At 63.3% G+C, this 16844-nt stretch overlaps 4 protein-coding genes across 5 annotated transcripts; 2 read left to right on the forward strand and 2 right to left on the reverse strand.

Annotated features, from left to right (window-relative positions):
- Positions 1–501: 501 nt before the first annotated feature.
- Positions 502–2808, reverse strand: LOC62_06G007895 (uncharacterized protein; the record flags this gene model as incomplete). Its single annotated transcript, XM_062774413.1, has 6 exons — positions 502–1117; positions 1171–1244; positions 1291–1411; positions 1468–1801; positions 1899–2014; positions 2108–2808. The coding sequence occupies 6 exons, from the start codon at positions 2806–2808 to the stop codon at positions 502–504; spliced, it is 1962 nt and encodes a 653-aa protein (XP_062630397.1).
- Positions 2809–4350: 1542 nt separating this feature from the next.
- fnx1_0 lies at positions 4351–10482 on the reverse strand (the record flags this gene model as incomplete). Of its 2 annotated transcripts, XM_062774414.1 has the most annotated exons (11): positions 4351–4676; positions 4900–4922; positions 4965–5423; positions 5896–5999; positions 6261–6435; positions 6482–6558; positions 6597–6669; positions 6716–7069; positions 7181–7333; positions 7389–7507; positions 7616–7681. In XM_062774414.1, the coding sequence occupies 11 exons, from the start codon at positions 7679–7681 to the stop codon at positions 4351–4353; spliced, it is 1929 nt and encodes a 642-aa protein (XP_062630398.1). The 2 variants fall into 2 exon arrangements, with proteins under 2 accessions (XP_062630398.1, XP_062630399.1); XM_062774415.1 differs by lacking the exons at positions 4351–4676; positions 4900–4922; positions 4965–5423; ... (5 more) ...; positions 7181–7333; positions 7389–7507 and adding an exon at positions 9066–10482 and having other exon boundaries at positions 7646–9030.
- A 694-nt stretch (positions 10483–11176) lies between these two features.
- Positions 11177–13685, forward strand: PQLC2 (Lysosomal amino acid transporter 1). Its single transcript, XM_062774416.1, has 5 exons — positions 11177–11474; positions 11514–11587; positions 11664–11716; positions 11833–12978; positions 13035–13685. Exons 1-5 carry the CDS (start codon positions 11401–11403, stop codon positions 13620–13622), a joined length of 1935 nt encoding a protein of 644 aa, XP_062630400.1. The 5' UTR covers positions 11177–11400; the 3' UTR covers positions 13623–13685.
- Positions 13686–14100: 415 nt separating this feature from the next.
- On the forward strand, positions 14101–16257 carry LOC62_06G007898 (uncharacterized protein; the record flags this gene model as incomplete). The annotated part of the gene is made up of 7 exons (XM_062774417.1): positions 14101–14684; positions 14837–14970; positions 15068–15395; positions 15445–15514; positions 15546–15622; positions 15663–15736; positions 15773–16257. 7 exons carry the CDS (start codon positions 14101–14103, stop codon positions 16255–16257), a joined length of 1752 nt encoding a protein of 583 aa, XP_062630401.1.
- Between the last annotated feature and the right edge of the window lie 587 nt (positions 16258–16844).

The following is a 16844-nucleotide window of genomic DNA, read 5'->3' on the forward strand; positions in this document are numbered from 1 at the left end:
TGGGTGGTGCATGGTGAATACAATGGCGTTGACGATGCAGCGTAATGCTCGTACCAGCGAGACTGGTCAACGACAGCAGCAAGCAACCAACGCAGCACAGACTCTGGAGCGCCGAGGTCGGTGGCGAATGGAGCAGCTGAGCGAACGATACCGGCTCGTTGGAATGCGGAGGAGCAGTGTCTCGGGAGTGCAGTGAAGGATGATGGTCGTGAGTGAAGAACACATAGCAGTTGACGAACGCTGACTCGCTGCAGTTATGCCGATGGTCGCTGACAGACCTACATGAGCGACACAATCTGACCCATTTGGTGGACTCCTCACGCTCCAGTAAGCTTCTCGTGGGTGTGCTAGAAAGTGAAGAGAGTATTAACATGAGAGAGACCGACGCGCCAGATCTCTTCCAGAACGCAAGCGCACACTCGGCATATTCGACCGCACCCACAGCGCTGCTTCTTCAAGCCATCTGCACCGAACGCCGCTGCCACCCACGCTACCGATGGACTACAACGTGCTCTGGCTGTTGCGCGCGTTGTTCCCGCGCGGGCGGGACGGGTCGTAAGCGGGGGGCACGCGCTCGACGACCGGTGGGCGTCCAAACTCGAGGATGACATTCGCGCCCGAGTCAACCTCCTGGATGGGGATGGGCAGCGGCGGGGGCGCCGCGCTGCCGGAACGTACGCGCACCTCGGGGACAGGCAGCGGCCTGCGGGCGCGGGGGACGATCAGCTCCGCGCCGTACCCCGACCCCGTCTCATTCTGCACGTGGAGCAGCGAGGACGAGCGGCGCTGCTCCCAGCTCTTGTGGCCCGTGCTGTCGCGCGAGCTCGTCGCCTCGCTCGTCGCGTCCACCAGCTGCTGCTGCTGCTGCTGCTGCTGGCGCGTATCCACCGCCGAGGCGTTGCTCTGCGCGCGCGTGTCGAGCGTCGCGATAGTCGGGGTCACCATCGAGTCCCGCGCTTGGTCGCTCGTATTGCCCAGCAGGCTGGTGTGCCCCGTCGTGTTGGTCACGTTGGTCGTGCCGAGGTCGAGCGTCGTGCGCGAGTTGTGGTACGGCACAAGGTTGGGGTCAGAGTGTGCGTGTTGCGTGTCGACCATGAACGGCGAGGCGGGCGGCGGTCTGCAAGCGGAGGTCACTAACTGCCACAGGGACCAACTTGACTGCATACTCACTGCTTCTTGTACCGGCCGAAGAGGAACCAACCGACAGCTACGCAGAGCGCTACAGCCCCGACGAAGGTACCGACCTGGAGGTGGTTGGACCATGATCACGGCAGAAGCAGAGATACTCACGATCACTCCGGCGAGCTCGCCGGCATGCAGGCGGATGGTGCCTGCCTCTACCGACGCAGCATGAGGTGCGCTGATTGAGGTGGTGTGCGTGGTACTGTTGGTACCGTTGGAGGGTGTGCTGCTGGTGCGAGTCAGTCAGGCAGGTAATGGCAGAGATGGAGAGAGGCAGGCACTTACTGGTCGGTCATGTACTCAACGCCGTAGATTTCGATCCAGGCATTCGAGCTGACTTCAATCATGATCATGTAATCTGATACATTGGGGTCAAGCACGGCGAATCCCAATAACTGCCATGGGGCATAGTATGGTGAGTTGGCGGTGTAACTGGCTCCCGGGTTGAATGGGGGCACGGGCGAGATGGTGAGCGTGTAGTCTGAGAAACCAAAGCCGATCGAGCCGTAAATCTCGAAAAACGTCGTCCCAGCCGGGATTTTGAAGTGCAGAAACTGTCCTTTCACCTTGGAGCGCAGGACCTTGTAGCCTTGAGGAGGTTGGAATGCCAACCAGTCCTCTGTAGCAGGGAAACAGAGTAGTCAGTTGTGGACGTTCGAGTGAGGGCCTGCAGCAACGTGCCGCTACCAGGCTCAGAGATGCTTGCACAGACCCACCTGACACCGGTTGCTGCTGTGGCGTGTAAACCTCCCATGGTTGTCCGTCTGCGCTCATGAAACTACTGGACGCCATGCCGGTTGCGTCGACGGCAAAGACCCTGTTCTTGGAGGTGCTATGGCCGTCTACCAACAGCCCGCTGCCGTGCGCGTGCGCGTGAGCACAGGCCCTACTTAATCGACACCGCTCCGCTCGCTCGGCAACTCACCCCTGCACGCCGGTCGTAATTAGCACCTCGAGGACCGTGATCTGGGGACTGGTCGACACGACGCTCAGCGAACACGAGTGCAGGCCCCAGGCGAGATTGCGCGCGAACGCGAGTTCTCCCAGCGATGTCGTTCCGAGATTGGGGCCCACGGACGCCATGGTCATGGGTATGCCGTTCATCGTCATGACCATGGGCGTCGCCGTCGTGGAGGGGGGCACGGCGGACCCCCCGGCCAGGGTGGGCGGCGCGAACATGGTCGAGGTGAGGCCCATGGTCGACGCGGCCGAGGACGACGTGTCGCATCCCCACACGACAATGTCGTTGGGCCCGCCGACGCCGATGATGCTGATGCCCGTGCCGACGAACTGGATGTCGATGTTGGCGCTCCTGTTCCCAAGCGAGGTGGAGCACGCCGCTTCTCCGAGACCGAGTGGGCCAGACGTGCTGTTGCTGTTCAGGCTCGCGGGGAACGTGAGGCTCCACGCGATGTCCGGCGTGCCGAGGTTTCTGGGCGAGAAGCGCACGACGGGCGAGCTGACGGGGAGGGTGTAGATTGCTTGTTGGGGAACGGGGATGTCGCGCGCCGTGAGCGCGTGCGGCACCGAGGCGGCAGCGACGGTGTTCAGGCCGAGCAGAAGGGAGGAGGCTGCCAGCCGCGCGAAGGTGGCAGCTGCTGGTCGGCGTCTTCGGCGAGCGGCCATGGCGGTGATGCAGTAGTGGCAAAGGCTCTGTCGAGAGAAGGTGAGGACCAAGTAGCTCGCCGCTGGCAATGTTGTTTATAACCCTCACCTCTGCACCACCAGACTTGCGGCCCGTGAGCGGAAATCCTGCGAGGAGCGTGTACAGAATCCAGGAACCAGCTGAACCGAGCTCGACTGGAACCAAGCAAGGCGTCAGGCAGCGGTAGCCTGCCGCGTGCCGACGAGACGGAGACATGCCACCAGGCTCGACCGGACGTGGCTGATCGCGAGAAGCATAGCTCGACACCGCCACAAACGCCTGATCGCCGCGTGACCCGCCACCAAGTAGAGCAGCCGCACCGAACCGAGGTGGCCGTCCCCTCGTTCCTCGGACCGAACCCAAGTGAGATGGGGCGGTGTCTGTCCCGCTGACGCCCCATGCGTGCTGAGGCGACTTCCCAACGTGCATACTTGACTAGCCTCGGTGTCGCTTGAGGACATTGCGGCAACGCGTAGAGGCCAGTGAGTGCTCTGACCACCTCGAGTCATACTTCTCACGGACACTGAACGTGTTATGGTCCAAGCGCCTACAATAACAAAGCTGAAATGTCCCCCTGCCTCCACTCGCCGAGCAACGTGCCGGCGCCACCTGTGGCGCGATGCGCACCCCCACGGGGAACGTAAGTACTATAGCTTGCCTTCCCTCGTGGTCATCATCGCCGGGGCACGTGAGTGATCGTAGGCAGGAGGGCCGTGCTCGACGACCGGCGGCGGTCCCATCTCAAGCAGCGTCTCCGAGTCCACTGCCTGGATGGCGATGGTGGGCGGCGGCGGGACGGGCGGAGAGGGAAGTGGGCGATGGCGAAGGCCTGGTACACGGGCGGCAGGGGGGACCACTTTGGAAGGGAGGGGATCGGCGTCGACGTTTGACGGGTCTCTGTTCTGGTCCTGCAGCCAGGACGTGGGACGTTCCACGCCCTTCGGAGGTGCTTCGCTACCTGGCGAGCCACTCGCTAGGTCGTTGACTGCCGTGACGGCCGCATGTCCGTCGACGGGTGTACCGGTGCTACTGCTGGGCTGCTCATTGACAGTGTTGGAGTTAGTGCCTTCGATGTTCGTGTCCGACGTCACTGGAATGAAGTGTGAGCAAGCGAGCGCGAGTCTTCGGGCACGATGGAACGTACATGGTGATGTGGCGGAGGTGGTGTTTGGGTCAACATTCGACGGAGCGTTCTCTATCACGGTGTCGCTGAGACCACTTTCTTCGTGCCGTTGACTGACGAATGTCAATACTGTCATTGTCACCTACTGTATGGCGCCGCTGACCGTCTTTTATTGTACTCCCTAAAACCGACATTACCCGCGACTCCGATGGCGATACCGAACAGAAAGGTGACGACCTGGGGCGTTGGCTCGCGGTATATCTAGTCAAGAACTCACAATTGCACCCGCTAGTCCCCCGACGGGCACGCCGTTGCTGCTGCCAGCTTGAACGTTAACAAGGCTGGAGGTTTCACTGGGTGGGTCGCGTTAGACGGCTGAGTCGGGGCACCCTTCAAGTGCTTACTGGGCGGTCAGGTACGCGATGTTGTAGATCTCGAGCCAGCCGTTGGTCGACGACTCAAGTCGGAGGGTATAGCTTACGCCCGGGTCGAGCACGGCAAAGCCCAGAATCTGCCACGGGGCGTAGTAGGGTGAGTTGGCAGAGTACCGCGTCGTGGCGGGGGGGTTGAACGGCGGCGCGGGGGTGATCGTGATCGTGTAGTCTGCGAACCCGGCCCCAATCGAGCCGTACAGCTCGACAAACGATGCGCCGGGTGGAACGTCGACTTGGAGAAACGTCGTGTAGGGGACCCGAGACTCGGCGCGGAGGACCGAATAGCCACCAGCTGGGAACATGCTCGCAGCTGACCGGCAAACGTCAACGAGAGAGCCATGTTTGGATACGCATTTGTGCGTCTCACGAGCCCATCGCGCAACGTGCATACGTACCTGAGGCGCTTTGGTTCGGAGTGTAGACCGCCCACGGCGTGTCTAACGGCTGTGACCCCTTAAAAGCTGGGTTCGCCTTGCCGCTACTGTCGACAGCGAAGAGGCCAATCTTGCCCCCACCATGGCCGTTCACGAGCAGTCCACTGCACGGTGAGCGTCACCCCCACGCAAGAGCGCCCACTCACCCCTGCATACCGGTGAGCAGTAACACCTCTTGGACGGTAGTCTGCGCCGTGGAGAAGATGTTGAACACGCACGAGTGGAGCCCCCAGTCGAGATTGCGCGCATACGCGAGCTCGGAGAGCCAGTACGTGCCGACCCGGTCCGTGTTGCTGCTGTTCAACGCGTCGCACTGCCACGTCGTGTGGTCTGCCGGACTCCCAGTCCCGACGAGCGCGATCCCCGTGCCGACAAACTCCACAGCGACGGTCGTGTACGACGATCCCCCGACGGCGCTCGTGGTCGCAGCGTACCGCGGCTGTCCGACCCCGATGGCGCCGGGCGTGAAGTTGCCACTGGTGGGAGTTTCAGAGTACGTCAAGTTCCACGCGCTCCCCGTCAACCCTGTGGCGGGGGGCGAGAACCGCACGATGAGCGAGTTGACTGGCAGGCTGTAGATGACCTGCTGGGGGATCGGGATGCCGCTGTTGTCGCGCGTGGAGAGGGAGTGACCATGCGCCACGCTCGCCGACGCAGCCGGTTGCACTGCGACGAAGCAGGTACCTAGGAGCTGCAGTAGCGCTGCCGCGCGGCGTCTTCGGACGATCATGGGCCGTCGTCGTCGTCGTTCGAGGTGTCGAGGGAGAGGAGGGGCAAAGAGCTGGGCTGGGCGCTCGGTCGCCATTTAACTGTTTACACCTTCACGGCTGGCTTCAGGGGGCAAGAAGTCACGCACAAAGCTGAGGAACAAAGCCCAGGCCACCACAAGTGGCCCGGCACGCATGGTTGCACCTGACATAGCTACAGCGTATGGCAAATCTGTCCAGTCTTCGAACTCTCGACTACGGTTGCGGCGGCAGGTTCACCGCCACAACAGGGGCTTGACAACACCCGTCATGCTACGCAGACCACGGTCAGAGACCCGTGTTGTTGCCGGGAGCACGCGCGTGGTCGTACGCTGGCGGAACGTGCTCGACGGGGCCGGCATAGTGCTGCTGCTGGACGGGTGGGGCGGGGGGCTGGACATACTGGATGATGATGTTCGCGCCCGAGTCGCGCTCCTGCAAGGTTTGAAGCGGGAGAGCGATTGGAAGTGGCGCGGGGGCGGACGTGCCCGCTTGCTGCTGGGGCAGGGCTGGCAGCCCGCGCGCCGACTTGGTGAAGCCCGACTCGGCGGTAGAGCTGTCTTGGTTGGAGACGTGGAGCGAGTACCCCCGGCTCGTGCGCCCTCCGCTGCCGCTCGAGCTCAGCATCTCCTCCGTCGGTACACCGAGCATTCCACCACGTGAGTCGAGCGGGGACGTCGGACTCAAGGGCCGCACGCCTGTGACCGATGTCATGACAGACTCGCGTTGAGTCATGTCTGGGTGTGGCATCAGCGGGACCAGCTCTTCGTGGTCGCGGCGAAAAGTGAGCGTACCAGGGGCAGGTTCTGCCTGGGGGAAGGGGTCGACCTCGGGGTGGTCGACGATGAACCGGCCCGCTGAAACCGGTTTGCTGCAAGCCCGGTCAGCTGGCTCTAAGTGAGGTCTATCGTACTCACTTTCTCCGCTTGTATTGATTAAAGACAACCAAGCCGATCACCGCGCAGATGGCGGCGCCCCCTAGCAGGCCACCAACCTTGGTGGCACTCAGCACTATCCGGGGCTACCACTCACAATGCCGCCTGCAAGTGCACCGACACTGATGCCAGTTGATGTACCACCGCTATGAGTTGAAACCGTTGTTCCACTGTACTCCGTCAGCCAGACACCCGCCTGACTCGCTTTCCACCCACTTGTCGGTGAAGTACTGGACAGCATAGACTTCCATGGTCCCATCCGAGACTGTGTCGACGCGAAGACTGTAGGTGATGCTCGGGTCCAGAACGGTAAAGCTTAAGACTTGATTTGGGCTGTAATAAGGAGAAAATGGGACGTAAGGCCCATTCGGGGGACTGAAGGGAGGCGTAGGCGTGAACGTGACGGTGTAGTTTGCAAAGCCCCACCCGGCCGTTCCCCACAACTCTATGAAGGAGGTTCGCGGGGGCACCTTGTACGTCACCGAGGACCCAGAGGTGTTGGTACGCAGAACATAGTAATAGTCGGGCGCAGCTGGGAACGATCCTTGTTCCTCTGGTTTAAAGGGAGACCTAGTGTCAGCGAGCCACTCGGTAGGAGCCAGTTGTAAGGAGAAGCAGATTCTTTCTGAACCCTCCAAGGAGCGCTTTTGGGGCCCATGTATCTTGAGGGCCTGCGCGCACGTAGACTCACCGTGACCACCCTGGAAGGGTTGATTGACCTCCCAAGGCGACCCATTTGCCTGATGACTACTCCAATCGGCAGTTAACATCTTGTTGGGTTGGACGGCATGAACTTTTGTTCTTGCCCCACCTGGGCCATTCCGCAAGACAGCGCTGAGGATGTGTGAGTGCATTCCACTGCAGGCCACTCCAATGAGAACCTACTCACTCCGGGATTCCCGTCAGTATGAGGAGTTCGGTGACAACAACTTGTGCACGAGTCGTCTGCACGGCGATATCGCACGAGTGCAGGCCCCAAGAAAGACCACGAACCCAGGCGAGTTCACCCTGCCAGGAATTTAAACTGTCGAGGTCTGGAGATTGGTTGCCGTCGCATGTGATAGCCACATTGTCAGTGTCTCCGGAAGTGCCGAGGATCGAAATGGCGGTCCCTACAAAGCTGACGTGGAAGGTTGCAGCGCTGCTGTTGAGAGAAGTCGTATAGGCCACGTTTCCCACCATAATGGCGTTGGGATAGAAGGTGGACGGCGTCAGACCACTGCTTGTCATGTTCCAACCGACCGAAGCGGGTCCCAAAATGCGAGGGTAGAATTGGAGAGTGGGCGAATTGGCAGGAATTCCGTACAATGCCTGCTGGGGCATCGGAACTACGCCGCCGCCGCCTGCGGCGAGGGCCATGTCAATGGAGAGGGTCGTTGCCAGCAGCAATGTGAGCATGACTTGAGTCGCGAACAGGGTGATGGCGGTATACCGGGGTCTTCCCATCGTCGTGGACAGCATGCAGGGGTGGGTGAGGTGTGAAGAGATGGGCACCGCCCCCTTGGCCACCTTAATATATCTCCCCACCGCGAGCTCGTTGGCAGGAAATCAGAAGCAAGTGTCAACAAGGAGCGGAACGTTGAGGGTGGAGGTCCATGCTGGCTGCTGCGAGGTGGTCTGTGGGACGGAGATCTCTCAAACAAACGAAGTCCTCTGCCTTGTTGTACCGAGTGCCCTCACGGGGATCGTGCCATTGCGTGCTTTGAATTTAGGTCGGCCCTGGCGAGAGGCAACACATTGCGCTTTGACCTTCAGCTGTCAGAAGTCAGTCCGCGGCGGTACCTGGCGAGCTCTTGCGCTACACCGCCACGAAATGTTTTTGACAATGCGCGTTGTTGCTGTGGGGGTGAGCGCCAGGGGCTGAGGCGGTTGCCCTCCGGGGCTGGATTCAGCTGGATCGCCAAGAGGTAGTCTCCAAAACACATATTGCGAAAGATCTAGAAGTCTAACTATCGCCTCGAGGGCGTCATTTTGCGGGATATCTGCCAACCGGGGCAGACGGTTGCGCGGGCACGACTAGGCGGAGCGATGATAGAGCGAAGATGTTCGGTGCAGGGGTCCCTCACCTGCACGCGGATCGCAAGTGCCCAGGCGAGCCGCAAACACTTAATGATATGGTGGCGGCGCCTGCAATCCCACGCTATACCCGCCGCCAAGCGCAAATCGCACAGTCCCGAGGTGTCTAAGCCTCGGTGTCCGCGTCCTCGTCTCGTGCCCCGCCAGCAGACTCGGGCATGTGCTCGTTGTCCGCGACCGACATGATAGCGAGGGTGAGGAGGGCCAGGCCAAGGTTGAAGACCCAGACGCGGTGCAAGCCGTGTGCATATGCGTCGACGGCGATGCGCCGGATGTGGCTGGGCAGGCCAGGAATGATGGTCGTAGAGTGGCGAATGGCGTCGACAAGCGCTCGGTCTGACAGCTGAGCCGTCAGGTCAGTTTCGAGGGTCGCCTGAAGGATGGCTGCGGATAGGGCAACGCCGAGGACCTGTCCCACAGTGCGGAACATATAGGTCATGGACGTTGCGACGGCGCTGAGGGTCAGCAGGGCTCGGACCTGTTCGCTTACATTTCGCTCCGCCCATTCTTGGTCACCTCGGCAATGATCGCCACGAGCGTGCTCGTCAAAGCGCCGGCGTACCCAAATCCGGCAGGCGTCGGCGCAAGCCAGGTGAGCCACTCTGGCACCTCGGTTGTCCACGTGAGCATGAGCGCGCAGCTGATGACGATGAGCACGCCGCTGAACATCATGGCGGGGTAGTAACGGCCCGTGCGGCGCATCGCGTATCCTATCGCAAGGGATCCGAAGCCGATGAGGACCGAGTAGGGTAAGAGGTGGGCGCCAGCAACGCTCGAGCTCTGCAGGCGCACGGCGGTGAAGAAGAGCGGCACGTTGTAGAGCATGGAGAAGATGCAAGCCGCCATCGTGAGGTTCGCGAAAGCGACGCTCGCCGGCGTGCGGCGTGTGAGCAGGCTGAGGGGGAGGACTGGCTCGGCAGCATACTTGCCCTCAATGGCGAGGAAGATGCCAGTGAGGACGAGGGACCCGACGAGGAGGCCAACGACGAGTGGGTCCGACCACGCGTACTCGCCCCCTCCGGGCTTGGACGCCGCGGTCTTGAGGCTCACGCCAAGGAGGAGCGACCCGATAGCGGCAGCGAGGAACGTGCTCCCGGCGTAGTCGATCTTCTTGAGCTTGTCGGACCACGAGGCGTCGTCGTCGCCGCCAGCTCCGAGCGAGGAAGGCACGAAGATCAGGATGGAGACGACACTGGCAGCCAGGAGAGGGACCTGGGCCGAGAATGCGGCGCGCCAGCCAAACGTGTCGGCGCACCAGCCACCGACTGGCCCACCGAGACTTGCACCCAGGCCGAACAGTACGTTTGCGTAGCCTTGATACAGGCCACGGTGTCTAATGTCGACGAGGTCGGAAAGGAGGATCGAGCCGACCGAAGTCAGCCCGCCGCCGCCGACGCCGGCGAGCACGCGGGCAGCGATGAGGGAGCCCATGCTCGGCGCAACGGCGCACGCCGCAGTGCCGAGGGTGAAGGACCCCAGGGCGACGAGGAGCGCGTTCCGGCGGCCCAGGGCGTCCGACAGCCGCCCATACACGGGGGTAAAGGAGCACAGAGAGAGGAGGTATGCTGTGCCGAGCCAGCTGGCCTGGTTGAGCGCGTTGAACGAGCTGCCGATGGACGAGAGGAGCGTCGCGACCACCGTGCCGTCAAAGGCCGCGAGGAAGGTCGCCGACCAGATCGCGAGGCAGGCGATGTGGAAGCGCCAGGCGGGCAGGCCGGCGAGGTTGTGGTGTCCCCGCGACCGCGGGCGGCGCGCCTCTCCTTCCTCCGGAGAGCTGGCAGCAGCGACAGCGGCGTAGCTCCGCCCGTTGGTGTGCGCGACGAGCGGCGCGCGCTCGTCAGCATGCGTGTGTGCCATTGTAGGCCGTGTGTCGCGAGTCGTGTAATGGCAGAGTGGACAGAGGAAGGTATGTGTTTTGGTTTTGGCTGCTTATGTCTGCTGTGTCGCGGCAAAACCTGTCGGGTCTGGCCGACGGACCGGCGAGCCGCCGGTAAGTGGTGACAGCGGCGAGTCCACAACCCGCACAGCGCCAGACGCCTCTGCACCACGCCTCTCGGCCAAGCGCTGCACCGCGGCCTCGGAGGTGGCGCTGCTGATGCGCGGATGCGATGTGGGGTCGAGCATGGGCAGCAGCCTTGGCCGAGGCCCCGCGATCCCCACCCATCAGTGTCAGTTGCTCCGCACCGACCTGGCTGGCTCACCGCGCGCCTCTGCGTCACTGGCGCAACTCACTGCTCCGTGCCAAGCATCTCCTCATCTGCTCTGCTCCCCCCCTGTCGCTCGTTGGCTGACTTTTCTAGCGCCGCGCCGCGCATCAAAACTTGCACTGTAAGCGAGGCTTGACCCCTCTTCTGCGCGCTTATCGCGCTTATCCGCTTCCACTTTTGTAATAGTCTTTTAATTGCCCGCCGTGCAGCCACGTGGCAAATCGTAATAGCGATATGGTGCGAAATGTGCGGCGATTAGGAAATTTGATTCCGGTGTTGCCCTCCTTCGCCTGCCCCAGCCAGCCCCGACGCGCGCGGGGCGCGGCCAAGTCGTCAGTTGAGTTGCCCAAGCCACGACGACCTTTGGACCATCGCATTCCTGTACTTTGCACCCTCCCCATTCGTTGGCTCCATTCAGTGTCGAGCGCAGCAGCAGGGACAGCGACGACACCGACATCCTCGACAGCGATCACTTGCACCCCGTCGGCGCGCAGATGAAACGCTGACCACGATACCCATCACTTTCGCCGCCGACCCCGCCGCCCCACTCTTATCACCCCCAGCCGCCGCCGCTCCATCTCCGGTTCTCCCGTCCCAGCGCGCCCACCCCCACACGCAATGGGCGGCGACGAAGCTCTTGCAGAGTGGTTTGGCCTCCTGTCCATCGGGTTCTGGCTCTGTGCCCAGCTCCCGTGAGTGCGCTGCTATCAGAGCTTGCTGACTCCCCGCAGGCAGGTGATCAAGAACTACCAGCTCAAGTCGTGCGATGGCCTGTCCCTGCCGTTCCTTGTCAACTGGCTCTTCGGTGTGTACCCGCCCCGCCGCCGCCCCATCGGCGGTTCTGACGATCATCGCGATGCGCGCCACTGACTCCATCATAGGCGATCTCACAAATTTCATCGGTTGTGTGCTCACCGACCAGCTGCCGTTTCAGGTGAGTTCCGCGGTGTCGGAGTGGACGGCTCCCGAGGTTGTCTCGGCGGTGCCGACGGCGACAAGACGGCGCGGCGTCTTCGGCGTCATTCCACGTTGCCGTGCTCACACGCCCAGACCTACCTTGCCGCCTACTTCTGCGTAGTCGACGTCACACTTGTCGGCCAGTTCTTCCACTACAGGCCCAAAGTTGCTGCAGCGACGCCAAGGCAGAGCTCGCTCTCCCACCCCTCACCGCGCACCTCGCTTATCCTTCCCCCACCCGCCCAGCGCGACCGGTCCCATGTCCGGAGCACGACATTACCTGGTGGCGGACCACCATCACCAACCCCGTTGTACGGCCATGTCCATGGTCACGCGCACGCAAACAGCTTACCGTTGACACGGCCGACGAGTGGGCGCGGCACCAGGCGCGGACGACCGCCCCTTTCGCGTGACCCATCACAGGGCGACTTTAGCCGCCTCCCGACGACCGACTCAGCAGAGGCGCTGTACGCTGCCGCGCTCGATGTTGCGCGTGCCGCGGAGCGCGTCCACGCCCGGAGGTCAACAAGCAACCGCCCCCGCCCTCGCCATGCTGCTACTGTACCAGCGCCTCGGTCAGACTCTCAAGCCGCATTAAACAGCACGCAGAGCGAGGTGTCGTTACATTCAAGCAGCACCGATGACGAGGACGAGGACGCGGCTCATGCGCGGTTAACGCAGAGCGTTGGCGCGCTCGCCGAGCCGCGCGGCCGCACTCTGACGCGCAACTCGACTGGCCTGGCCACGCCGCAGAACGAGCTGGAGCAAAGCGACACACTCGACGACCTACGCGACTCGCACGTCCTCGAGATCCGGCGCAGGGTAGGCAGCCGCAGCCAGAATCGGAGCGGGAGCCAGGCGCGTGCTCGTGGCTCGGGGCGCAGGGCGGCCACTGTCGCCTTCATGGGGCTGGGGCTATTGTTCTGGCGCGGGGCGGTGCCTGGTGTGGTCGTCCCCCGCGGTGGTGGTGGAGAGGGACACGTCGTGGAGCGGATAGAGCAAGTGTCGGCCGCGTCCTCGGTCTCGGCATGGCACACTGCGCCTTTGCACCCGCCAGTGCTTGGCTACCGACCGAGAACTTTCGTCACGTTCGAGGACCCGGAGGACCCGCGCGACCCGCCTCCCCCGCCGCCACCCAAGGACGAGGAACCGGATCTTAAAGAAGTCATTGGACGCATATCGGCGTGGTGCTGTACCACGCTGTACCTGACGTCGCGTCTGCCCCAGATCTGGAAGAATGTGAGCGCCAGCACCGCCACCCCACCCCACCGCACCCCCACTGACACCCCCCACAGTTCCAGCGCAAATCCGTCGAAGGCCTCTCGATCCTTCTCTTCATCTTTGCATTCTTAGGCAACGTGGCGTACGTCGCGTCGATCGTGTTCCGCCCGGCGCCACCCGGCGAGGGCGCACACTACCTGCTCAAGGCCCTGCCTTATCTGCTCGGATCCGGAGGGACGCTCCTCTTCGACCTGACGATCATGATCCAGTCGGTGATTTACGGCTCGGCGCCACCAGTGCCCGAGTCGCCGCTCGACCACCCGCGGCCCCGGCGCACTTACTCGAGCCGCCGTCGCCCGCGGCACGCCGACACATGGTCTGCTGGGCAGCACGCGAGCTTCCACGCCGAAGATGGATTGGCCACGAGCGAGCGCCGCCCTCTGCTTTCGGCTGGTGCGAGCCCGATCCGGACGACTTCCGACGCCTGGGGCGCGCGTAAGGACAGCGGGACGAGCGCCCACAGCTCGGGCGGCAGCGCTGGGAACTCGGGCCTTGTGATGACTAGCGGCGGCGGCAGCGCGAGCGGCCTCGGCGTCCGGCTGTACGGGAGTACTGGCGACGCGAGCGCCCCAAGCGCAGGGGCGAGCCCCGGCGGACAGTAGGCAATTGCATAAGGAGTGCATAGAATGTTGTACAAGTAGATGACTTGTGTGCGTGTGTGGTGGCCTGACTTAGACTAACCGTACTAATCTCGGAGACGGTGACAAGGCACGGGGCGCTGGCGAGCCGTGATGGCCGTGCTTAACTATCCGTGGCGGCGTTAAGAGGCCGATGTGCTGACGCCAAGGACGGCTCTACACGAGTATTAACAGCGACAAGGCTCAGTGCTCGACGCTCACACCGTCCGGCCCGTGCAGCGCAGCAGGTTGCTCAGGCCGTCGGCTGTACATCATGCCGCTAACCACTGCCTCGAGCTTCCTCCTCGCACACGCATCGGCCGCCAGCGAACGACAAAGCAGGCGGTCATGAGGTGAGTCGAGCAGGCAGCAGCCGCAGCAGCAGTCGACATACCTCGCCCTTCCCCCTTTTCTTCCTCTTTGTCTCTTCCTCCTCCTCACCCTCACGAAAAAAGCAAGCACCATGCGCCTCGTCGCCGCCGCAGTAGCGGCGCTTCTCGTGCCTTGCGCCGGCGTGCTCGCGAGCCCCGTGGCCGTGACTGACGCCGCGCCGCTCTCGCCCTTCCTCGCGTCGTCGGCACAGACAAACACCATCCCAATGCCCCCGCAGGGCATCTACATGATCGGGGTGACGAGTCCGCTCGTGCAGCTCGGCCCGACGGGGCTGGGCTCGCCCGCGCAGACGTGGAACATGTCCTTCACGAACGTGACCAACGACAAGTTTGTGCCGGGCATGATTGGGCTCGGGCAGGCGAGCTTCATCACCAGCCTCCAGGGCAGTGCCGGCGCGACCGTCCACATGCAGTTTGTGGGGACGGGCCTGAGCCTGCTCGGCAGTGCGGGGCTGTTTGACGCGCTCGACTGGCGCGTCGACGGCGTGCCATACAACCCCGAGAGCGGGACCACCAACTGGGGCTTTGCGTGGGCCGCCGAGGTCGCGTGGGCGCGTAACCTCCCATACGGGCTGCACAACGTCTCGATGGTGGTCACGACGACGTACGACAAGATTATGATCTCGGAGGCGATGGTGATCACTGGCATTCAGGGGTGAGTCAGAGGTGGAGCGGGGGTGGGTGGCGGGGTAGACGGACGAAGCAGAAGGCGCCGGGGCAGAGAGACAGCGAGGAAGTGGACATGGCGGAGAGTGCGAGAGCAGGAGAAGCCGAGACCGAAGAAATAGTCCTGACACCCCACCCCAGCGCCACGCTCACCGACTCGTCCACCGACCCGCTCCGCCAAATCACCCCCGCAGTCGACGGCACAGGCAGCCCCAACAAGCTTTTCCAGACCACGGGCCAGTGGGATGTGTACTCGCCGAACGAGGGCGACGTTGGTGAGTTGCTATCAGAGCAGAGCCGGCGCCGCTCAGCCCACCGCTACTGCTGCTTCTCGGCGGCCCCAGTCACTCCCTCACTCACGTCCACCCGCAGTCACGCGTCAAGCCTTCCCGTGGGCGGGGTACACTGTGCTGCGCACCAACAACAGCGCGTCATTCAACTTTGTGCTGCCCAAGCGAACGTCGTATGTCGAGGTCTGGGGGTCTACCGGGTGGGGCTTCGCCAACTACACGGTGACTATCACGCCGTCGCCACCCTTCAATCCGCCGGTGATCACGTACTCGGCCCAAACGGCGTACTATGTCCCGGTGTACATCCTCTCGTCGGCGATTCTCGACCCTGCCGTCGACTACCAGGTCGAGTACAAGTGCTTTGGCGGCGGCACGGCAGAGATCTACAACGTACAGTACTTCCTTGCCAAGTAGGTCGGGTCGGCGTGCGGCGAGCTGCCCAGCTAACGGGGACACCAGCACCACGTCGTCGACCGGTGGAACAGGGTCAAGCAGCGGCGTGTCGGTCGGCGCGCTCGCAGGTGGCATCGTAAGTCGCCTCCACGGCAAAGCTGATGCAGGCCGGCGCGCTCGTCGTAGGCCTCGCAATTGCGGGTCTTATCGGCTTCGCCTACCACCGGTCATACAAGAAGAAGAAGTACGTCCCAATGGCACCTGTCCACCGCTAATAACGCCAGCGTGACCCAGCCGATGTTCGAAGTGGAAAGCGCGCACGACGCGCGCCCCGAGCCCTTCTATGCCACCTCGCCAGGTGCGCTGGCCTCCGAGCGCGTCCGGCTGATGTCAGAGATGCAGGGGTACGCCGACGGCGAGCTGGGTCTCGGGTCCGCGACGGCCACGTCGCTCGGGGGCTCGACGGTGCGCGCGCACAGCCCCGTGTCGCCGCGCCGGTCGAGCCAGGGCGGTGTGGGCGACGACGCGACCTCCTCCGGCGCAGGAGGGGACGCGAGCAGCCCGCGCTCGTCGCGCACGACGTTCAAGTCGCCGCGACTCAGCATCGTGCCCGAGCTGAGCCTGCCTCTGCGCCGCGCGAACGCCCCCCTGCCCGTCACTGTGCAAGAGCGCGACTCGGGCGCCCATGTCATCCACATTGTCGAGTACGTGCCCCCCCCGTACGACGCCAGCCTGCGCGCCACAACCCCGACCGGGACGACAATCGCCAGCCCGGCCGCGACGCTCACGGCGCCTACTGCCACCTCGATGGAGGGCACGCTCGAAGACGACCCCATCAAGCCGGGCGGCGTGCGCCCCCTCCCCAGCGCGCCGAACTAGCCGCTGCAGCGCTGGCGTGTCGTTGTGCCGCTGATTCCGCAGTGCGAGCGCCGCGCGCGGGTGCGCAGCTACGTGTTATTGACCACGCGCGCCGCGCGACCACCCTCGCGACCACCCTCTACTCTATTATACTCTCCAATGGGAATAATACCTCGTCGATGGGCGCGCAGAGCAGTGCAGGTCGCTGACCTGACTGACGAGCAGTGCTGATCTCGGTGTGGTGAAGGCACGGGGCACGGGGCGCGCGTCGGGCCGTGCGTTTATTGACGGGCGCGACGGGGCGGCGCCGAGAGTCCGAGGCGGTGGGGGCCCGAGGCCGCCGTGCACCGACACAGAAACATACGCCGACAGACCGACGCCCTATGCGCCCGGCCTGTGCAGCGCTGCACTGACGCCGTACGTCGTTGCGCCACTCACCGCCTCGAGCTTCTCGCACGCCGCGCATCGACCGCCAAAAAGAGATCTGATCTGGACCACAGTTTGGTTGAGTGACACGAGTCGACCACAACCATCAAGTGGCCACAACTCGTCCTCTCGTCGCTCTCCCTTCCTCGCCTCCTCTCACACCACCAGCGCTACAGTAGCAA

The sequence above is a fragment of the Vanrija pseudolonga genome, chromosome 6 (assembly GCF_020906515.1).
Source record: "Vanrija pseudolonga chromosome 6, complete sequence".
Lineage (NCBI taxonomy): Eukaryota > Fungi > Basidiomycota > Tremellomycetes > Trichosporonales > Trichosporonaceae > Vanrija > Vanrija pseudolonga.